At 49.8% G+C, this 23,615-nt stretch overlaps 1 protein-coding gene across 3 annotated transcripts; it reads right to left on the bottom strand.

Annotated features, from left to right (window-relative positions):
• Positions 1-640: 640 nt before the first annotated feature.
• FAM83H (family with sequence similarity 83 member H) lies at positions 641-22,342 on the bottom strand. 3 transcript variants are annotated; one of them, XM_050983754.1, is made up of 5 exons: positions 22,080-22,342; positions 7,549-8,009; positions 6,044-6,208; positions 5,610-5,734; positions 641-3,502 (listed from the first exon to the last, which is right to left on the bottom strand). In XM_050983754.1, the coding sequence occupies exons 2-5, from the start codon at positions 7,993-7,995 to the stop codon at positions 859-861; spliced, it is 3,381 nt and encodes a 1,126-aa protein (XP_050839711.1). In that variant the 5' UTR covers positions 7,996-8,009; positions 22,080-22,342; the 3' UTR covers positions 641-858. The 3 variants fall into 3 exon arrangements, with proteins under 3 accessions (XP_050839711.1, XP_018770200.1, XP_018770239.1); XM_018914655.3 differs by lacking the exon at positions 22,080-22,342 and adding an exon at positions 20,513-20,701; XM_018914694.3 differs by lacking the exon at positions 22,080-22,342 and adding an exon at positions 20,518-20,701.
• Between the last annotated feature and the right edge of the window lie 1,273 nt (positions 22,343-23,615).

Genomic DNA, 23,615 nt, shown 5'->3' with positions numbered 1-23,615 from the left:
GAGGTTTTACTCTACCTGTGATGATTGTTATTCCTCCAGCTCTCTCAGCTGCTCCAGACCTGTCACCTCATGAACTGCAGTTACACTCTCAAGGAAGTCACTGCTTGGCCAAGGCAGGACTTTAGATGCTTATTTAAACTCAGACTCACCTGGAAAGGCCTCCTAAAACCAAGCCTTTCTCCATCAATAGCACCTCAGCAGCTTCTTTGAGCTCAGCCCCTAAAGCAGGTAATTCCCTTTACACAAGGGAGCAAACCAGACCCCACAGGCTCAAGAGCTGGTAAACACAAAAGCTGGAGAAGATCAGAACCACAGATTAGGCCAAAACGTTGATTACAACAATTTTTTTTTTTTGTATGTAAACCTTCAAAAGGTTCCTCCTGTGTTTGATTCATTGTGAAATACAGAAAAAGTCTAACCTGAGAAAACACTGAGCTTTAAATATTTTTTTTTCCAGTTAATACCTGTGTGTGTGTCTGTATGTATTTATCTTTTCTGGCTCAAACTCAAGTACTGAATTTTCTCGTTTTCATTTTTTTTCTGAAATTTGAATGTTTTTTTCTGCTGAAAATATTCCTTGGGTTTAACAGAGACTATCACTTAGATTTGTTCAGTAACAGAGACTTGTTTTTTAAGCACATTGGCATTTTAATTGTTTTATTTGGAACATACTGTGATAAGGTTTGATACCACCTGACTTTATTGAGCAAACTGTGCCGTGGGAGGCTCATGCTGGATACATTTCTGCTCACTAATCAAGAGCATTGCCATTGGGGTTTGTAGCCATCATAGACAAGTTTCTCCCTCGTTTCCCTGTGACAGTCAGTGATTAAATGGAATTAAATAGGATTTCTAGGATCATTTTTTGGTCTTGAAGGTCCCCAGGATTTTGGGCATGAATTTTCCCATTTTCTTGTCTTTGGCATCTGTGTCATATTCCTCTTCGCTGGGACTCGTGTGCTCGTCCTTCTTGCAGAACACCTCAAACCTGCTGTAGACTCGCTTCTCCTTCCGCATGTTCTCCATCTTCTTCAGGAGGGTGTCTCTGTCCTCCGACGGCTGCCGCTGCAGGTTCCGTTTCTGGCTCCCAAAGCTCTCAGACCTGTGGATGTTGCAGCTTTTCTCCTTTTCCCCTTTTCTTTCCAAGCTTGTGGTCGACCTGGAGAGGTCAGGGTTGCTGGTGGATGGCAGCTGCTTGGCCAGCTCGGCTCTGTTCTTCTGGCTGTTGGCAGAGATCTGCTCCAGGATCACCTTGGTGTCGTCACGCAGGTTGCTGCTGTACAGGATGTTGGCTGTGGAGGAGGGGAACCTCCCTTGCGTTGTCTGGCTGCTCTTGGGGGGGAGTGGTGCTGCGAATTTGTGGGGTTTTTCTTCCTCCATTGCTTCCTGGCAGTCCCCTATGGATGATCGTTTGAGCACCACTGCCTGCTTGTCACATTTCCCACTCTCAGAAGCAGGTTCCTCCTCCAATTTCTTTTCACCTTTTGGGTTCAAAAGCTGCTTCAGCCGTAGTGACCCTTTTCTTAAAAACTCCATGGGATTTTGCTCTTGTTTTGAACAGTCTTCCTCAGATTTGTTGAGAGAGCTGTCAGACCCTTGACTTCTAGATAGGCTTTCTAGAACTGAGGATGTAGTACTTGTCCTCACCTGTGGTTTCTTCAATTCTGTGTTGACTAATTTTGGAGAGTCTTCTCTGAAGGTCACTCTGTCCTTCTTCTCTGGAAGAGCCAATTTCTGAGTGTCTCCTACAAATATCAGGCTCTCCTTCTCTGGAAGAGGAGGTTTGTTCTCGATGGGGTAAAACCGGGATGACAGCTTGTCCACCTTAGTGCCAAGATGTGCCAGGGGATCTTTACTCAACGCATCCCCAAGCTGGGGGGTGGATGAGGCCATTCCAAATGCTCTGTCCAAATCTCCATGCATCTTGTAAGTACTGCAGGAGTCTTTGGAGTCCAGCACCCTGCTCTCCAGAATCTTATACTGCACAGATTTGGTACATTTCTTCTCCGTATTCTGAGATTCCTCCTGTAGGTAACCCGAAACAGCTTTGGTGTGGGTGACCCGTTCCATGTCCTTGCCCACAGCTTTGTACTTCTCCAGCAGCTCGGCCACTTTGGAGGAGGCAGCCGTCTTGATGGTTTCATTGTCCTTCGTTAACTCACTGGACATTTGCTCTTTTTGGATCATCTGCACCTTTTCTATTGTGGTGTTGGGCTGATCTAATTTGGCAGCACTGAAAATCAGAGAGGACCTGAGCCTGGAGCTCCTCTGGATCAAGGGATTTATCCTGGACCTGAAGGCATCTGGTTTCATGATCGAGGTTTCTTCACCTGCTCTATCCGAGTCTGCAGATTCCTTGGCACTGTCAATTCCCAGTGGCTTGCTATTGAAGGGCGTGGGGGGTTTGAAGGCTGGGACGAGGTCAGTGGGGTGCTTTGTGAGGGGATCCCCAAGAGCATCGTTGTACGCCTCGGACTCCATTGGCATCGGGAGCCCTTCATCCGGTTCAGACTGGTACGCGCTGAGGTACGAAGAAATCCTCCAGTTCCGTAACCCCGTTCTGTTTTCCTGCGCGTTCTTGTCGTCATCCTGCTCTTCATCCTTGTCCTGTAGGAACAGGCGCTGCTCCAGGCTCTGCTTCTGCGTGGGAGAAGTCTGGCAAATGAATTTCTGCCCTATGTTCTGCCTCCGTAACATCATTCCCATGGGGCCGTTGCCCGCGGGGTTCAGCTGGTCGGAGCCATGTCTCACCTCCCTGGAAGAATTTGAGGGCACGTAATCCAGCCGTAGGGGGAAACCCTCCTGTGGGAAACTGGGCTCCAGTTCAGGGTATCGGGATCCCTCCCCATAGTCTTCTAGTTCATTGAATCCTGGCCTCCCCCCTCGAATCCTCTCAAAGAATCCCTGAGGTCTGCCAGGAAGATGGGGATGTTCAAACTGGTACTGGTAGAACTGGTCCTTCTGGAAATGACTGGATTGGATTTTGAACTCGTCCATGTTGTTCATGAACATCTGCCGGGTGTACTGCTTGGCAGAAGCAAAATTTTCAAATGTTCCTTCTGCAAAACTGTGCCTCTTAAAAGCGTCCAGCTCCAGCTGCTTGGAACGGAGGAAGCCCCTGACCGGATCCATCTGGGAGTTCTCCATTTCCACCTTTTTGTACATCCGCATGGCCGACCCCTCCACTGTGTGCCGCAGCATGTCGTCCCGCCGGAAATTGGACAGGAAGTACCTGTCCGGATCCACCCTGTCCATGAAGGAGGGGAAGAGACTCTCGTCCCTCTGGAACATCAGGGGGCCTTTCTTGGGGAAGAAAGGCATGTTATTGACAAAGGGAGCCATGGCGAACGTGTTCTCAGCCTTTGCCAGGACGTTGGCTGGCGGAACCAGAGGTTCCGACTGTGCAAACAAAATGCGGAATTCTTCATCGAAGCTGGCCACCAGCTCACCCTGGAAGATGTGTGCAATGCTCCTGTGAATCTTCTCAAAGGACCACATGAAACTGAAGAGAAAACAGAAGTGATGGAGTAACTCAGCTGTACCTGTTTTCATTAAAACATTTGCTCACCTGAAGAAAATTCTAAATTTTCTGATTGGGCAGAAATAGGGCAAAATAATGGCAGACAATTCCCCCGCAGCTGTGTGTTACACATGACTGTCCCCAAACCTAACAGCTTGATTGATCGGGATCACATCTTTGCAGAGAATTTCACAAGGCAATAAATGATTTCTGTGCTAAAAAGCCAGTCAGTCATGTCACCCAGAGTGAGCCGATGATAACCCTTGTGTGAAGCAGACGTTCCTGTCTTTAGCACTGTCAGTAATGACCTGGACAACAGTCAGTGTGTCCCCTCAGCACCTGGCAGGTGACACCAGTCAGGGGGACCCCAAAGGCTGGGAGATGTGCGGACAGAACCTCTGAAAAGACAAACCCAAGATCTTACTCCTGGGGTGGCACAGCCTTTCCAACCACACAGTTTGAGGAGACTGAACAGAAGGAGCTGGGCTGGAAATGGGGGAGGAAGATGTTCAGTGTTATGGTGTTTATCTTCCCAAGTCAAGCTCTGGTTTTTTTCCCCCATGTGCTGAGGGATGGGAAGCAGGGAAGGGATCCCTTACTTTGCCCTGCCTGTGTGTGCAGGTTTGCTGCAGCTGTTTAAACTGTATCACAACCCAGGAGTGTTCTCACCTTTACAGTTTTCTACCACATCCTGCTGGGAATCATGAGGGACACCTTCGTGAGGCTTGGCTGCCTGCTGGGCTTAACCAAACCCCTTAGAATGACTGTCTTTTCCACCCCCCTGCAGATTTTTTTAATTCTTAATGTGAAGGAAGCTTGGTTTGAGGTTGTCTGGGCTCAAGGCCTTCTTCAGTTGGTTTATCTACCTCCACTGCAAAATGGAGTATTTTCCCCAAAAATTGCTACTCAGTGTCCTTCAGTGAGCAAAACTTTTGTCCCTGATATCCATGTGGAAGTGCCAGAATGCTGCTTTACCAATTCACCAGCCTGTCTCTCAGAATCCCAGACTGGTTTGGGTTGGAAGGGACCATCACACCTTGTTTCACCCCCCTGCCATGCACAGAGATGCCTTCCACTAGCTCAGGCTGCTCCAAGCCTTGGTGAGCCTCATCTTGAACACTTCCACAACTTCCCACTTCAGAAATGATACAATATTGGAAAGCCCAAAGCACACGGGAGTGTGGCAGAAGTAGTCCTGAACAATTTATTTGATGCTCTCATAAACAAGAAATTATCCAACTGGAACAGTTAGTTGTTTGGTACAGCATCAAATGTGAGTAATTATTTTTAAACATCAGGAAAAAAAACCAAAATGAAATCTTACTGTCATTGAATGTACATTTTAATGAGATTCTTACAATTTTTTCTTCATATACTGTGTTTTTAAATACCCTTAATTCTATTTGCTTAACTTCCACTATGAGAAGCAACTCATGGTAGGCTTGGATCAACCTGGTTTAGAAGGTTTCCCTGCCAACAGCATGGGGAGAACCCATATGAGCTTTAGGGTCTGTCCAACTCAAACCATTCTGTGATTCTATGATTACATTCTCAGAGCATGACAGGTGTTTATCCCATCACCCTTTTAAGATATGAAGGAGAAATTCTTCTACTGCAACTCACTAAAAACATTTATTCTGCCAGAAATAAACACCTTAGCTGCTAAGGTAAGATTGTTATTCTCAAAAGGATGGTAATGTGTTAATGGCTGATCTCAATCCTAACTAAAACCACCCACCTCTCTGTTGCCCAGAGGAGCTGTGGCTGCCCCATCCCTGGAAGTGTCCAAGGCCAGGCTGGATGGGGTTTGGAGCAACCTGGGCTAGTGGAATGTGTCCCTGCCCATGGCAGGGGCTGTGGGGTGGAACAAGATGAACTTTGAAGTTCTTTCCCACACAAACCGTGCTGTGATGTGATGATTCTGTGAGTGGAAGTCAAAGTTCATTTGGTCAGGGCTAAGATGCAAATCTTACACTCCTTATGCTATGGCAAATTCTCCCTGGGAATCAGATGGGAGCTGAGCTCCTCTGCATCCAGCCCCGTGCACAAAGCACCTGAGTCTCTCTCTGAGCTGGACAGAGCTCCTCACCTGTAGTTGCCACTCAGCACCACCATGCAGTCCACCAGCAGGAACTTCTCCTTCAGGTGCCCCTTGAAGGACATCCCCGTGCGGCAGTAGTAGGTTGGGCCAGACACTGTCCTCACCCTCAGGAACTGCGAACCAGAAAGGCACTGACTCAGATGGGACCCTCATTCCCTCCCCTGCCCCTCCTTCCCCACCTCCTTTTAACCTCCATCCACCCCCACTGGGGTTATCCAGCTCCAGTTTGTACACCAATGTACAAACCCCTTTCTCAGCACATGTCCAGCCCTCGCCCCATGTCGTGCCAGCTCTCCTCACTTTCTTCATGCACATCTTCACCAGGTTCTCCCCCTTCTCAGGTGTTTCCTGCCATACTGCCCTCTGTGTGGCAGGACACAACCCCTCAGGACACCAATCAGGTAGGGCAGGCCTTTGCTCACCTCCACATAGTTCAGGTTGACTCTGCACTTGGCAGCTGTGTCGAGGAAGAGCTGGGAGTTCATTTCATCCAGCAGGATGTAGACAGGCACCCGGCGAGAAGCAGCATCCAGCACCTCAAACAGCAGATCCACATCGGTGAAAACGTCCATCACGATGGCCACCACCTGGGGAAGGGATGCAGGACACATGAGCCACTGCACTGCCTCATGGCCTGACCAAGCATGTATCCCAGCTTCTCACACCCCAGAGCTGCACTGTCCCCATCTCAGCTTCCTTCTGAAACAGGAAACCTCCCAATTACAGGTCCTGTTAAGCACTGTGGGCCCTGAACTGGAAGGAGAATTTCTGCCCAGGAAGGTGCATGTTCTGGGTATGCAGGTGAGGGGGAACCTCCCTGTGTGTTTCCTGACTCATCCAGCCAATAATTTTTGGCCATGTAACCACACTGGATGGTGTATGGAGCTGGTCCCCCCACTCCAACATCCCCATGCCATTTTTAGGTAACTTCCTGGCCAGCATTCAGGCAGTCATTACTCAGCTGCATCCAGGTGCTGATTTTATGGGAAGCAGCTTCACAGGTCTACCTTCCTGTCCTTCCCAGCTCCCTGAGTGTAAATACTTGATGGAAAGGGCGTAAGGAAGGAGTAAAACTCTTTTCAGTCGTGCCCAGGGAGAGGACAAGGACAAACTGAAACACAGGAAATTACAGTTCAGTTACAGAAAAGCCTCTGGCACTGTAAGGAGACCATCAACATGGGAACAGGCTGTCCAGAAAGGTTTAGTCTCCACCCTTGGAGATGCTCAAGGACACATCCTGAGTGACCCTCTCTAACTGACCTCCTCTGAGCAGGAGGGTGGACAGGACCAGCTCTAGAGGCCCCTTCCAATCTCTAATGGTTTGGGATTCTGTGAACTCTTGGTGTATTTTGGCAAGGCCTAGGACACAGTGCCATGACAGCAGAGCAGAGACAAGCTCAGGTGCAGTCAGTGGTGGATTTGGATCGTCCTGCTCCTCTGTCAGGTTCTGGAAGCAAAGCTCAGGAAATTAGCAGAAGACCTGATGTTGCTCAGCCTGGAGAAGAGAAGGCTCCAGGAAAACCTTACAGCCCCTTCTAGTGCCTAAAGTGGCTCTGAGAGCTCAGGAGGAACTTTGGACAAGGGCCTGGAGTGACAAAACAAGGGGAGTGGCTTTACACTGCCAGAGGGCAGAGTTAGATGAGATATTGGGAAGAAATTGTTCCCTGTGAGGGGGATAAGGCCCTGGTACAGCGTGCCCTGAGCAGCTCTGGCTGCCCCATTCCCTAAAGTGTCCAAAACCAGGTTGGAGGAGGCTGGGAGCAAGCTGGGCTAGTGGAAGCTGTCCATCCCCACGGCAGGGGGTTGGAACTGGATGAGCTTTAAGGTCCCTCTGACCCAAACCACTGCACTATGATTCTCTATCCTGACGCTTCTCTGGCACATGTGTGGTTTTACCTCTGCTCTAGCTGGGCTCTCCCTGTCTCACCTGCTGAGCTGCTCGGATCATCCTGCGAGCCTCCTCCTTAATGCTGGGGTTGTCTGGCGGGGGTGGCTGCACCAGCGTTGTCACCTCTGTTCCCCTGAAGCCAAAGACCATCGGCCAGCCCAGGTCAAGCTCAGGCACGGCCAGGTCTGAGTTCATGGGCCAGTAAGTCCCAGAGGATCCGTCCATGTCATTGTCCCCCGCCGTGTCCGTGCTGCCCTCCTGGTTGGCATACTGGGGCTTCTGGAGGTTCTGGATTATGTGATCCACCTCGGAGCCACAGAGGAAATCAGGGGCTGCCTCCTCGGCCAGGAAGCGCTGGTAGCTCTCCTTGCCCTCCTCCGTGAGCACATCCAGGGCCAGGCGGTAGTACTCCTTGTAGTGGGGGGGAAGGTAGTTGGGGTCCAGGGGGTTGTCCCCCTGTGAGGAGCTTTGGGATCGACGAGCCATCAGGGGAGGGAGAGCTGGAGCGAAACAAAAAACATCCATGAGATACAGCAGTGTCATGACAGCAACACCTCCAACACATCCCCCTCAGGGAGCAAAGGCAGAGATTAAAACAACATGGAGCAATGCTGGAGAAAGTTCAATCCAAAGGCATGGCAGCTAAAATTAGGCAGAGGTGTGAGTCACTTAACCATTACCTTCACACAGTTAACTGTTTTGGGCCAAAATATGGAACAAATCAGCCAGGCAGCCCTGGGATAAGCAAGGCCAATGCATCCAACAGAATGATCAGCTTTCTCTTTTAGGCTGCTGGTTTGCTAAGCTTCAATTTATCGTTTGTTTAAAAGTCAAGAGCAAAGCTCTAGGTGGTTATTATTTACACCCCATTAAAATTAATTTCCAAATGCTGCAGAATTTATTCACCATGTGTTATGTGGCCCTAAACCAAAAGCACCTGCCTGAACACAAGGGCACCCTCTGGACCCTTACAGATTGGGTGTTATCACCACCTCAGCACGTGAACAAAGCAGGTGGTTCAGGGGTGCAGGGGTGTCCTGCTGGTGTAACACAGTCAGAAGGTAGAGGAGTCTCCATGAGATGAATGAAGAAATAAAAACAAGGGATGTGATCACTTCTTCAGTCTCCTCATGCTAACAAAAAACAGCTGAAAGGGGCTCACACGCAGTATTTGGTAATTGTCAAAAGGGAACAATTATTTGAGACTATAGACAAATCTGATTTTCACCCATTTTTGACAGAAAAGTTTGTTTTACCACAATATCTGACTGATCCACAAAATGCTCAAAGCACTTTGGCTTTAGACTCTGAACTAATGCCAATGCTGGAATGTTCTTTTCCTGCACCCCACCACTGAGGTGCCAGCAGAGACTTCCTCCTGGTCCCAAAAGAGTGAGTGACTCCTGCTGAGTGGCGTTACTGAGTGAGCACAGGAGGTGAGGGTCGCTGCTGTCGCTGCCATCCAACACATCTGCTCCCAAAGCAGGAGGGATTGCCAGGGACTGGGAGAAGATCAAACCTCACACTTGGACTATCACTCACTAGGAGCTGTAAGGATAAACCAGTTTCAAGTCCTTATCTGACCACCTGCCCAGCACACAGCAGTGCTGTGTTACTCCTGCTTCCCACAAATTACTCCTGCTCCAAACTGGAATTCCTGGTAAATCTGCGTGATACAACAGGAAAAATTATAGTCTTAATGTAAGGATAAGAATATCCAACAGCTCCATATGGGAGGTATTGCATAATAATATAATATTATAATAATATTAATAATATAATAATAATAATATTGATAATAATCTCTATACTTCTCACGTGCAGCTGCCTACACAGTCTGAATTGTCTGCATTTATCTTCCCTCTCTAATTCTGTCTTATTTCCTCTGTGTAAGAGGAGAAAGTACAGAGCATTCCAGGATGTATCTCTGGTGGAAGGTGCCCCTGCCCATCGCAGGAGTGTGAAACAAAGTGAGCTTTAAGGTCCCTTCCCACTCAGACCATCCTGGGATTCTGGGATTTTAGGATGCTCAAGTCACCAATGTTCCTGCTTTTAACTGTATCAGCAGTGTCATATTAAGGACTTGCTCCCACTTGTTCCATCAATCTTGGACAGAAGAACAACATATCCAACTCATTCATACATGACCCAGGAAGGGGACAGAGGTCCCACAGCAAACTGCTCAGAGATGGGCGCATGAGAGACAAAGGACCAAGTGCAGCATCAAAAGGAAGAATATCAGAAGAACCCTCTGGTACTGCTGGGCAATCAAAACAGCAGAGGAAAGGTCATGCTGGTGAAGTGGCAAAGCAATTTTATATTGATAATATAATTATTTCACAACAGTTATCAATGAAGAGGGAGAAGACTGAGCTTTAAATAAGAAGCAGGCAATATTGACTGTTACTGGGCAGGATCAGAAACAGAAAACAGCAGCACTACAAAGGTTCAGGAGGAACTCACAGCTGGAGTGGGCTGGGCATATGGATGTTTTATTCCTTAACTCCCAAAAAGGGAGGCTTGTGCCTAAACTATGATTCCTCAGTCTAGTGAAGACACCTACAAACTGTGACCAGGGCATCTCTGCTGCCAGCACAAGGACCAAAAGGACAGAAGGTGAACCTTACAGGTGGCAGAGGGACACCAGGAAACCCCTGGGCTGAGCTGGGGGAACTCTCATTGCTCTGCAGCTCCCTGGCAGCAGGGTGCAGCCAGGGGGGGTCTGCTCCCAGAGTTTACAGTGAGGAATCACCTGAGTTCCCCAAGTGGCTTTGAGTACTTTTGTGAATTAAGCAGAGAAAATGGAACCAGTGAAGAGGTAAATTTGATGTGAAAGCAAACTGCTCCTTGTAGGCTTCCCTGAGACACTGGAAGAACATGGACACGGAGCTGGGGGTGTCCTGGTATCAGTGAACCCAGCAGTGGGGTGGGCTGCTGGCTTGGATGATCAGGGAGGATCAGGGGGAGCCTGCAGGGGATGTTTGGAAGGGGCCTGGAAAAGACCCATGGCTCATAACTGTGAAATAAAAACCAGAAGTTGTCTTTGGGCCCCCACAGGTGTCTGCCCCAGCTCTTCAGGTGTTCCATGGCTTGGAGCCACCTGGTCTGGTGGGAGGTGTCCTTGCAAAGGGTGGAACAAGATGAGTCCCTTCCAACCCAAACCATCTTGTGTCAATGACTCCATAAATTACGGGCATCCTTTAATTCCCTGGGTTGCAACAAGAACAACACCATGTTGATGAATTCTCAGTTTGCATGAAAAATGCTGGTTTGTACATATAAGTAAGTATGTAAATAAATAGCTATATAAACACACATACATTTATATACACAAACACACAAAATTCTGTATATTTCATTCATCTCCCAAAATCCTTCCCTGTCAGGTAAAGCAGAAGGGAAGAAAGTACGTGGAACCCCAAAGGATATTTATGACCTTTCGTCACTTTGGTGGGTGTGAGCTGAGTTCAGGTCAAGGAATAAATGAAATTTCTCACCCCATCTTGCTGACTTCAGATGGATTCTACACTTAGTTCGTGGATTTTTATAATTTTGTTTTCCTCTGTTCCAGCCCCTGGGATGACCTGTTTGCAGCTGGCAGAGCTCTGAGGCCCTGGGTCAGATTTGGTGTCATGAAGCCACTGACTGCCAGGCCAGTTCTCCAGTTCTGGATCAAACCATCCACTGTTCAGAAAGCAATTCCTCTCCAAATCAGATGTAAGCAATCACATGCCACTTCTGACTGGTGTTTGCGTGCCAGAGGGAGGTTTCTAAGACAGAACTGGCTTCTAAACTCCTATCTTTTCACTTCTCTCTTAAGTAGTCTTGCTCCATTCCAAGTGTGCCCATTATCCCAGTGCAAGGCTGGATGTGGTGGAGGAGCAGTTCACATGCCTCAGAAATAGGAGATGGATTACTTACTGTGCCACATTGCCCTGCTATTTTTTTACTCCAGAATTGTGTATTCCATGTATTTTGTAGGGCATTCCATGTTTTAAGCCTCGGTCCCTTTCAGAGTTCAGGGAGCACAGGGTCAGGTTTCCCCTCAGAGGGACAGGAGCCTGGACACACATCAGTTATTAGAGTTATCAGCTCTCTTCTTCCCTGATGGCTGGGGTCTCCTTGATCAGGGGCACGTAAAACAACCTGCAGGAGACTGAGGGGAAACCTCAGTGCACTCCACAACTTCCTCATGAGAGGAAGAGGAGGAGCAGACACCGATCACCTCTCTGGGGTGAGCAGTGACAGGACCTGAGGGAGCAGCTGCAGCTGGGTCAGGGGAGGGTTAGGTCGGAAGCTGAAAAAAAGTTTTTCCCCCAGAGGGTGGGTGGGCACTGGAGCAGGTTCCCTGGCACAGCTCAAGAAGCATTTGGACAACACTCTTGGGCACAGGGTGGGACTCCTGGGGATGGTCCTGTGCAGGGCCAGCAGTTGGACTCGATGTGAGGCCCCTTCCAACTCAGCTTACTCTGTGACTCCAAGCAGGGGTTGGCTCCTTGTTTGAATTTCACCTGCAAATCTATTTCCTGCAGCTTCTTTCACACCAGAAAAAGACAAATGTTGTATTTCTGGAATTCTGAACCATCAAAACTGACAAAGAAACTGAGCCACAAACTGAAAATACCACAAATGTAGATTTCAGCCTGTAAGTACTGATTAATCGAGAATTTTACTTACTCACATGCTTGTTTATTTTATTTAATTAGGAATTTAATTTTATTTTAATTGCTGGTCCCAGTTTACAAAATCTTCTGAAATGAGTAATGAGGATTTGAGGGAGAAATGAGAATGCTAAAAAGAGTAAGGTGTGGCAATTTGCTTGGGGGTCTTTATAATGGGTAACAAAATATTTTTTATAATGGGTAACATAATATTTTTTTATAATGGGTAACAAGATATTCTGTGTGCAGTTACAGCTCAGGCACTGAACTGTCAGTGGGTAGAGGAGGGGAGGAGCTCCTGCCAACCCAGCACCTGCAGCTGTGAGATGTGTTCAGCCAGAGGGAACCCTGAACATCCCTCCTTCCATTCCCATGACAATATGGGAAAACTAAGGCCCTGAAGTCCCCTAGTCCAAAAACCCTGCAGTGTACCTCCAGAAGGGAAAAAGAAAGCTCAAGCACATCACCAATGTCCTCCATGCCTTCAATAGCCACAATTTTACCAGGAAAAGCTTCCCAGGAAGAGTGGGAGAGAACTGCCCCAGCATTAGACAGGAAAGGAAAGGAATCCTGCTACATCCTGACCATATGACCTGGGAAAAAATTCCAGCAATTGTTTGAAGCTGGATGTTTTGAGCAGAAAACACTGATACAGGACCAGACATTCTTCAGACCACTGAGCACACTGGCAACATCCCTACTGATCCTGCAGCCAAGCCCCTCGTGCTTCAAGGAAAGAAAAATTCCAGAAAGAAAAAATCCAGCCAAGCCCCTGGTGCTTCAACAAAAGAAAAATTCCTGAAGGTAAATTAGGCAGCAAGGGGGGAAATCTACTTCTCCCCATCACCGAGCCCTTAGGCCTTGGGAACGTCACAATAAACAAAGTGCAAACAAGCCATGGCCAGGGCAGCAATTGAGGTGCTCACACACAGGCTCTCCATGTCACCTGGGATGCCCAAAGGTACCTGGCCTGGCCTCCAGCTGCTGCTGAGGAGGCTGAGGGTCTCTGCAGGGCAGGTGTCACACCTGCTGAGCTTTAGATGCCCAAAGGCACCTGGAATGTCCCAAAACGCCCAGGTTTCAGAACCAGGATTACTCCTCCAGGAGTGACCAGGATCAGTGACCAAACGCATATGTGCAATGTGCCTGTCTGCACCCCTTACAGGTAATATCCAAGAAATATGGGATAGGATTCATCTTCTAACAGACATGCTCATGTTTGGTCAAATATTCTCCTAATTTTTCTCCCATACATTAAGAAATCAGCCTGCCAAAGACTCAGTGCTCAGACCTCAACTGTTTTAACTCAGAGATTCCTCCTTACCCTGTCACACAAGCCATCCTACCAAGATCCTGCTTGGAACTGTCAGTGCTTTATACCAGAATTTACCTAGAGGATGGGAGGCAGCTTTGACAGGAGGATGAGTCAGATATTGGGGACACACTCTGCTCCCTGTGAGGGTGGGGAGGCCCTGGCACGGGCTGCCCCGAGAAGCTGAGGCTGCCCTGTCCCTGGAAGTGTTCAAAACCAGGCTGGATGGGGCTTGGAGCAGCCTGGGCTAGTGGAATGTGTCCCTGCCCATGGCAGGGGTGGGGGACTGGGTGAAATTTAAGATGCTTCCAACCCAAAACATTCTGTGATTCCTTCCCACTACCCCATCTAAACCCTGTCCTTTGGCAGTGGGAAGCCATTCCCTCTTGTCCTGTCACTCTAGGCCCTTGTCCAAAGCCCCCCTCCAGCTCTCCTGGAGCCCCTTTATGCACTGGAAGGGGCTCTGATGTGTCCCCAGAGTTTTCTCTTCTTCAGGCTGAACAGCCCCAGCTGTCCCAGCCTGGCTCTAGAGCAGCAGGATTCCAGCCCACACTTATGTGTCACAGTGTTACTTCTTCAGACATTGTAGAAGTCTGTTACCATTATTTGGCATTTCATGCACTTCTCTGCTATCCTAAGTGATCACTCTACGAAATTATGTCCATAAATTTAGAAGTATCAGCACTCATGATCAGAACCTTTAGAACCAAACCTGCAAAATTTAGTTTCTCCCCAAGAAATCCTTCTCCTAATGCAATGGCTGGGACAAGCATGAGCACAGACAGGTACACAGAACGAAGTGTAAAGAACCACAGAATCTCCCGAGCTGGAGGGGACACACAAGGGCCACCAAGCCAAACTCCGGGCCCTGCACAGGAAGCCCCAAGAAGCCCACAGAAAGAAGGTGGTATGAGTACTGCTGGCACTCTGCTCCGCACACAGATCTGGGCCGGTGGCTGGGTTTGGCAGGAGGAAGCTGCAGGAGAACAGAAGGCAGCTCTGCGGCTGTTTGCAGCAACTCCTCCCATGCTCGGGGGCAGTGGATAAAGGAGAGCACGAAGCAGCTTGTTGGAAACCCAACAAGTGGGAGATGAAGGCCGATGGAATGGGCTGAGGAAAAGCAGGATCCAGGTCTGCTCCACCCGTCTGCCTGGCCTGTGCCAAAGACACTGCACTGCTGCTGCTGCTGGCTGCTGCGTCAGACACTGCACTGCTGCTGCAGCTGCTGCGTCAGACACTGCACTGCTGCTGCGTCAGACATGTACTGCTGCTGCTGCTGCTGCTGTGTCAGACACTGCACTGCTGCTGCTGCTGTGACTGCTGTGTCAGACACTGCACAGCTGCTGTAGCTGCTGTGTCAGACACTGCACTGCACTGCTGCTGCTGTGTCAGACACTCCACTGCTGCTGCTGCTGCTATGTCAGACATTGCACTGCACTGCTGCTGCTGCTGCGTCAGACACTCCACTGCTGATGCGGCTGCTGCGTCAGACACTGCACTGCACTGCTGCTGCATCAGACACTCCACTGCTGCTGCTGCTGCTGCTGTGGCCGCTGCATCAGACACTGCATTGCTGCTGCTGCTGCGTCAGACAGTCCACTGCTGCTGCTGCTGCTATGTCAGACATTGCACTGCACTGCTGCTGCTGCTGCGTCAGACACTCCACTGCTGCTGCGGCTGCTGCGTCAGACACTGCACTGCACTGCAGCTGCGTCAGACATTGCACTGCACTGCTGCTGCTGCTGCGTCAGACACTCCACTGCTGCTGCTGCAGCAGCTGTGTCAGACACTGCACTGCTGCTGCAGCTGCGTCAGACATTGCACTGCTGCTGCTGCGGCTGCTGCTGTGGCTGTTGCTGCAGCAGAGCATGGGGAGTCCCAGTGGAGTCACTCCCCTCCACGGCCAAAAACCATCAGGAGAAGAGGAACAGGTGGAAAGGAAGGAGCAGGCAGGTCTCAGCCATCCCCATGCTATGATCACGGTGGGGGTGAGGAGGGAGTCTCCAAAGGAAATTTCCCTTCAGCTTGGCCTGAGATCTGCCCCTGTTCCCACTGGTATAAACAGGAGTGACTTTACTGGCTGCGATACCTGTCACATGCATTCAGATTTGAGATTCCCAAAAGCTGTCAGACCCCCTTAATAAAGGGAAGAGTCAGATGTGATCACAGCCTGCAGATTCCTCCACACTGAAAAACACTCAATCACAGGGAATACTTAATGTAAGGAAAAGTGGCTGACAGATGAAGTTGGTGGTAAAAACTGTCCCTTTACCTCTGGATTCATTATAAGAGCAGAAACTGGGAAAAGCACAGACCTGCTGACGTGGGCAGCACTTGGTGCCTGTCCATATTATGTTCCATTTCAACAGACTTTTACTGGTTTTTTCCCTAACAGAGCAGCAGGAAATCACAGATTCAGACATGCTGTGATCACCACAAAGCCCTACAGATTAAAATAAATAAATAAAAGGACCTGCCTTTCTCCAGAGCCTTTGTGCCAGGTGTGAATCAAGGGCGCTGGACCATGTTTGCCCAGTCTAAGCAAAAGGGAACCGGCTCAGTACTCCCTTTGTCTCTCATCTGCTGTGCCTGGTGCCAGCCCTGCTGATGCCTCAGCACCTGGGGCTGGCTCCATCTGCCTCCCTGTGCTGACTCCAGTGCTTGTTGTTACGTGTTCTGCCTGCACAGCCAGTTCCCAGGCTGCCTCGCTCAGGTGATCCCTTCCCTGGCTGGACCTGCTCCGCTGCTTTGGGACACTCCCAGGAGCCGAGGCTGCCTGGAGCACCCAGGAAGGAACTGCCTGCGAGGAAGCAGGGCTGGATCCCAGAGTCTGCAAAGGGCTGGGAAGACCCAAGCTGTTCCCCAGACCCTTTACGTGCAAGTACAGACAAAAGTTCCTGGGCTCAACCACCTCATCTTCTCACTGCCCTAGACAGCACCAAGAAGAGAAAGGCAGCACACTCAGACTGTTCTTTAGGCACACTCTGCACAGCCAGCCACAAACCCCTCTGTGCTATCAACACTCGAAGGACTTCTGAACTATGGGCAAGAAATTAATCAAGGCACTTTTTATCCCTGTGATGGGCCTCACCTGGCCTGTACACCACATTAGGTGGCATCACTGACATCTCTCAGGGTGCGCTGTAAAAAAATTCATGTTTCCAAATTGGCTCTATACACCAAGTTTACAAATCAATTATTTAAAAGAAAATATTTAGCCTCAAAAAAAAAAAAAAAAAAAAAAAGAAAGATCCTATGCAAACAAACTGCTGATGCTCTGGGAGGGTCGGGTTTAGGAGAGGACAGCAATGCCTGAGGGAAAATGACTGGAGCAGACATGGTGACAATGAGACATGGAAAGTGTTAGCTTGCTCTCAAGAAAATGTTGTACTTGGTAAATGATCTGGGAAGGGACCTGTCTCCTCGAATATGGTTTAAGGTGTGGGGTTTTTAATTCTGCACTGTGTGATGGAAGGAGAAGCCAGAGCCTTCTGATCTTGCTGCAGAGGAAGAACCTGTATGAAGAGCAGGACATGCTCGTCCTCTCCGAAAGCTGCTTCTCATTTTCTGTCCCAAGGGCTGGATTCTCCTGAGAAGGATCCTGCCAGTCTTACAGGGGTGCAGGATCCATAGTTCGGAAGTGTAGCCCAGAATTTCCTACTTTGGTCAGAACATGGAATTGTACAAGAGCTGGGGCAAAGAGGAGGCTGCCCAGAGAAGCTGTGGCTGCCCCATCCCTGGAAGTGTCCAAGGCCACGTTGGATGGGGCTTGGAGCACCCTGGGCTAATGTAAGGTGTCCATGGCAGGGGGTTGGAGGAGATGGTCTTGAAGGTCCCTTCCAACCCAAACCATCCCGTGGCTGTGTGATAATAGATGCTGGACACCTTCCATTGAACTGCTCTTCTCACCAAGCAGGACTCAGGCACATCCCTCACAACAGGACAGGGAAATATGACAAATAACCTGGACTAGGCACTTTTTTAGCCACAACTGCCTCTGTCAAGTCCTAATTCTTATTTTTTCTCTTTCCATTCTTCTCTCTGCATTTCCTGATGAGTTCCATGTTCTCCTGCTCAATATCCTCTTCAGGCAGTAGGCTCAAAGCCTGGGTTACTGTCAGAATTTCTGGTCAGAATTTGTTATTTCTGTTACAATGCCATATAATGCTCCCAGACATTCTCCTCTGGTCATCCGAACAGCTGATCCCTGTGTTAATCATCTGAGAGAATGCCACCCCATTCTTCACTCTGGATGGTCTTATGTGGATCTCAGTCATCATTAAAAAACAGAGAGTACCTCTGCCTGCTGCTGGGAGGTTCACTGCGGAAGTTTTGGCCATCAGACAAAAAACTGCTTCAATTAATCAACTTTTTACTGAGCTTCCAGAGATGGCAGCTGCACTTTCTGTGTTCATACCTGTGGCAGCTGACCCTGATAAATGGCTCCAAGAACACTTTCTGTGTCTCAGGTGAGCAGTGAATGCCCTGAATGCTGCAGGCATGTGCTAGTGTAGAACTGGTGCCTGGTCTGCACCTCAAAAACCCACTGGACTCTCACTCATCTCTGCTTACTGGGGCAAGGGTTCCCACAGAACATTCTTTGCTCTCTTTGCTGGAGAATCAGTAAGTGGCCAGACATTCAGAATATCCAGGGGATCTTTCTGCAGGCCAGAGGAAGGGAAAAGTGGCAGAAGAGTTACACGTTGTAATTTTCTTTGTGAAGTGGTTACTGAGACACCTGTCAACGTGTCCCACAGTGGCAGCATGTGAACCTGTCAGCCTTAACTGCCCCATGCAGCAAGGGTACAGAGCAGAGTCACCAGCCAAAACCTGATGTTTACAGCAGCTGGAAATTAAATGTCATCCTGCAGGCAAAAGGCATCTCTTAGCAGATAATCTGAATGATCACGGAGTCCTTTGGATTGGAAAAGCCCCCTGAGACCCTCAAGTCCAACTGGCTCTCCCAGCACTGCCAAGGCCACCACTAACCCATGTCCCAGTGCCACATCTACGACAGCAGTGCTCATGTCACATTCACTATCCTGCAGCCAATCTCTTTCCCTGGGTTATTATTCAAAAGGTAGCAAGTATAAGGAAGTCTAAAATGGAGAACTTAAAAAAAAAAAAAAAAAGGACAATCAGTGTAAGGTCTAATTTGGGGGAGAACCATGTGCTGCCCTTGACTTTTACTTCCCTCATACACTGATTTTAGAAATGCACTAATCAATCTCCTCTTCCTCATTAAGACTACAAAAATCCAGCACATGGGGCCTGATAAGCAGTCCAGATGTGTTCCCATGTAACTGTAAAAAGCAAAGAATTCCAATCCTCCAGGAGGCAAATTTCCATTGCCTGGAAAGTTTTGGTTGCCAGAAAAATTATGTCTAGAACATGGGTGAATCTGTCCTGAGCCACAACCCTGCTCTGACACAAGCATACAGACATTTCCACACTTACAGAATCTCAGAATGAGAGACTAGTTAGAGTTGGAAAGGACCTTCAAACCCATCTTGTTTCACCCCCCTGCCATGGGCAGGAATACCTTCCAATAGATAGGTTGCTCCCAGCCCCATCCCAGTCTTGAACCTTCCAGGGATGGGGGAACAACAACTTTTTCCTTTGGCAGGCAATTTCCCCTAAACCATATGAAGAGCAAGACCTTTTTCCCCCTCAGAATACTCCTATTGCCAGGTCACAGCAAATCCAACTCTCTTTTACCCCTCAAATGCAACTTTAAAATCCCTCAGGTAAATAGAAGCGAGACCAAAATGAAAACAACTTTCTCTCCCTAAAATGCAGCTCCCATGTGTTCACCTAATGTGGCTGGGACACACTGTGCTCTCCTGCCTCCTGATCCAGGGAGAACATCTGCACAGGGAATGGGAACTGGTGCTCAGCACTGCTGCCACTGTCACTGCTCCAGTTTGGGGTAGTTTGCTGTTACTGACCTATTTTTGGCCTCTCTTGCAGCTGAGCTTATTGCAGCTTCCACAAACTAGATGTTTTGAGTGGCAGAATGATGTGATCAGTACTTCTGTTCATTCACAGGTGCCTCTTCCCTTTCTAACTGTTCTAGATGGAGAACCCAATCCTCAGGCCAGGCAAGATCCACAATTGACCCCTATTGACCCCAGCCAATTTAGAGTGAGCAACACGGAACCATCCCCTTCCTGTCCTCACACACAAGTCCTGAGGTCTGTCAGGCTCACACCTATGGAAAACTCAGCAAGTGCTAGCCCGTGTGCCTGTCCACACGCATCTGTCCATGCTCCTGCCTGTACGTGCACGGCTGTGCCAGGGCTCGTGGGCCGTGTCAGCACTCAGTGCACACCCAATCCCTGTGTTTGGAATGCAGGGGCCTCGGAGCTGCTTCCCAGCTCCTTGCCCACCGCAGATCTTGGCCCTCACAGCACATCCCCTCTGTCCCAATCTCTTGACCATACATCCCTACAGTGTTCCTGGTCCAAACAGGACACCGGGTTGGGCTTTGTTATGGGGAGATCAATCAGGCTGCAGGACTCTTCCCAAAGAATGAGACTGAGTTTGGGAATATCCACTCCTGAGGGATTTCTCAAAGAGGAAGGGACACAATTCTATGAAGTGTTTGATAAGCAATTCTGATCTGAGGACAGAAGGGTCCCTTCCCTTGCCATCCCCAACACAGCTGCGACATTCCAGGTCCCCCCCTTCACCATCTCCAATCCCTGCTGCCTGTACTGGGACGTCCTGGGTCCATTCCTTCCCCATCCCTAGTCCTGCTGCCAGCACTGGGACATTCTCTCACCCCTCCTTGCCTCTCTCATCTCCTTCTGTCTCTATCCCTTCCTGCCATCATGGCTTGACTGGGAGCTCCTGACACTGGAGCCTTCCCGCACAGAAGCAGCAACCTCCAGCCCATGGATTGCCTATGGAATTCCCTGTCCCAGATACCCAGTTCTGTGCAGAGGAGCAGGCCAGGCCCTCCCCAGCCCTTGCCCTCCACCTCAGGCAGCCGTACAGGTACCCCAGGTGGTACCTGCCCTTCTCCTACCTTACCAGGGAAGCCGGCCAGGTGGTGGGTAGGTAGTGGGTCGCTCTCTGGCTCAGGCGGCCATGCAGGTACCCACGAGGTCTCCACCCTTCTCTACCTTCCCAGGTGAGCTGGGGCAGGTGGTGGGTCACTGTCTGCTCACTTGGACGTGCCTGCAACCTGATTCACCTGGGAGCCAGGCGAGCGAGGCTCCACCCAGGGCAGAGCGGGGGTGAGTAACAGCGAGAGAAAGGCAAACTCCGGAGAGCTGTTCCCTCCCCAGGCGCGCAGGGAGCCAGAGATAAGGGCTGCGCATTCCTGAGCCGCCGGAGGCCTCTCCCTTCCGTCTACCCCGAGCCTGTCAGACCAGCTTGGGACTGGCAGCGGGGCAGGGCTCGCCGCAGCCCCGGTCCTGTCTCGGCCCGTGACACGGACCCCAGCCCAGCCTCGGGCCCGGCCTTCGGCCCCCAGCCCCGGCTAGGGCCCCTGGGCGCTGGCCCCAGCTCGGTCGTGGCCCTGCGGCTCCCAGGAAGGGGGATTTGGGCTCCTCGGGCACTTGGGGTGCTCTGTGCCTGTTGGGGACAGACGAGCAGCAGCTCCTGGGCAGTGGCACCGTGGAACAGGAGGGGCCGGGGGCAGCGCCCTCTCCCCTGCGGCGGGACCGTGGCCCCGTGTCCCCGGGGTGCCGTGGAAGGGGCTCTGAGGAGACAGCCGCGGCCTCCTGTCCACCCCCATCACCGTCCTCGCTCCCGCGGCCGGGGCCCCGTGGGCAGGGAAGGGTTAAGCGAGATTCCCCGCAGCCCCGGGCGTGGCAGCGCCTGTTCCACCTTTCATGTCCCAGCTCGTCCCGCCCGGCCGCCGCCGCCGTGAGGGCCGGGCCGGCGGTGACTCAGGCGGGGCGGGGAGCCGCGCGGGGCTCGGGGTCGGGAGGGACGGAGCGCCCAGCAGCCCGGGCCGGGGTGTCTGCAGTGCGGGGACAGGCTCGGGCTCCTCTGGGGGGCTGGAGCGTGTCCAAGGAGGGAACAGAGCTGAGGAAGAGTCTGCAGCACCGGGCTGAGGGAGCTGGGGGGCTCAGCTTGGAGAAAAGGGGTTCAGGAGGGACCTTCTCTCTCTCTACAACTCCATAAAAGGAGGGTAGAGCCAGGCGGGGGTCAGGCTCTGCTGCCAGTTAATAAATGACAGAGGTCATGGCCTCAAGCTGCACCAGAAGAGGTTCAGGTGGGATATTTGGAAGATTCCTCCTGGAAAGCCCTGGCACAGCTGCCCAGTCCCCATCCCTGAGGAGACTGAACAGTGGTGTGACTGTGGCGCCTGGGGACATGGGCTAGTGCTGGTCCTGGAGTGCTGGGGGAGCAGCTGGACTCAGCGATCATTGAATCATGGAACGGTTTGGGTTGAAGGGACCCTACACCTCATCCACCTCCCTGCCATGGACACTTCCACTAGCCCAGGCTGCTCCAAGCCCTGTCCAACCTGGCCCTGAGCACTGCCAGGGATGGAGCATCCACAGCTTCTCTGGGCACCCTGTGCCAGGGTCTCACCACCCTTACAGGGAAGGATTTCTTCCCAACATCCCAACTAAACTCACCTCTGGCAGTGGGAAGCCATTCCCCTCTGTCCTGTCACTCCAGGCCCTTGTCTAAAGTCCAGATCTCTTGGAGCTCCTTCAGGCTGGAATCAAAGTAATGATTCATCAACGGCTTGGCTTCTCTTCTGTGGACAGAACACTTCTGCTCTCTAACGGAATGCAGTGTTGTCTTTGTTTACATCTTTGATATAATCCCTCTTCTGTCATCAGGAAACTGCAAAGGATCTGTTTTGAGGCCCCAAAATGATGGCATTGTTGGTAGTGTCACGGTTATGATATGGCTGTTTAAGGCAGGACCTATCAGGCCGAACACTGGTGACTGCTGCAGAGGTGGCTGTATCAGCACCAGCCATCCCAGACACCTTGGAATGGTGCCACTATGTACATGGGGCCAATTCAGACCTTCCAGGCCAAAAAGATGAACTGTAGCTGAACCCCACTGGATACACGGGAGCTACACCATCTATCTGGTATCTCACATATAAACTTAGATTGGATAAGCAGTGCCCCTGTGATTCAGAATGAGCTGAACCAATCCTACCTGTAAGGAAATCCAGTTTCAATATGAGTTTGGAGCTTTTCCCTGTGTGATACTGAAATATGAATTGGTGAAAACCCTCAGAAAGTCAGGTTTAAACTGATTCATTAGTTTTTGTACAAGGTTTCAGTGTGTGGCTTTACAAACCTTATATCCTTAAATAGTGAAGACTTGTAGTAAGAGTCTAGAATTATCCGTAAAGGAACTTAAAATCTTTGTGAACTTTTAGATTCTATCAGCCAGCAAGGACCTGTGTGAGTTATTGAGATGTTATTAAATCCCAGTGAAAACACACTGGCCTTCCCAGAACTTGTGGTCAGAACTACCCCCTGCACTCTTGTTTCAGCCTTTATCTCACACCAGTTTAATCTACTTGATTAAGTCTCATAACCTTTATTTGGGTAAAGTACTTCTCAGTAATGTAAATACAATTATCACCTCTCAGTCTTCTCACTATTAAATAGAAAACATTTTAAACCTCTCAATTTCTCTTTTTCCCATCAATTAAATTGTATTGGTGGACCTTTTCTGTTCCAGCTTTTCAAAACTAACTTTCAAATCGGAATATCAAACAGGATGCTTTTACTTTCAGTTTCACTACTGCTGTTTACACAAACACGTCACCAACATTTTATTGGAGTAGATTTGACTTCTCCTGAGCCAATTTCTTTTGTACTCCTGAGTGAATATTACCTGGAATTGATGATTTTAGGACTATTTCTAACGGAATAAAAAGGCCTCATCCTTCCACCTGGGAATTAGTAATAAAGTTTTGCTGCTTTTCTATTCTGAATGTTGGTTGTGTTTATTCTCTTGTATTATTTCCAAGATAATATTGGGTATTTGAGAGAATTTTCCTTCCTTGTAAATGCAATGTAGGTGTGTAAGTGGCGTTTGTTTGGTTTTCAAGAATTACAATGTGTTTGCATTGTTACACTGGATTAGTGCAGTAATCCAAACTGGGTAATTACTGTTTGTCACCAGTGTCTCACCAGGCT

The sequence above is a fragment of the Serinus canaria genome, chromosome 25 (genome assembly GCF_022539315.1).
Source record: "Serinus canaria isolate serCan28SL12 chromosome 25, serCan2020, whole genome shotgun sequence".
Taxonomy (NCBI): Eukaryota; Metazoa; Chordata; class Aves; order Passeriformes; family Fringillidae; genus Serinus; species Serinus canaria.
This window is presented reverse-complemented; position numbering and strand designations above follow the sequence as displayed.

Coding starts and splice junctions, on each gene's coding strand:
- FAM83H (XM_050983754.1), bottom strand. CDS start 7,995: ATGGCTCGTCGATCCCAAAGCTCCTCACAGGGGGACAACCCCCTGGAC. Junction 6,209..7,548: donor TGATCCGAGCAGCTCAGCAG/GTGAGACAGGGA, acceptor TCCCTTCCCCAG/GTGGTGGCCATCGTGATGGA. Junction 5,735..6,043: donor TCAACCTGAACTATGTGGAG/GTGAGCAAAGGC, acceptor TCTGGTTCGCAG/TTCCTGAGGGTGAGGACAGT.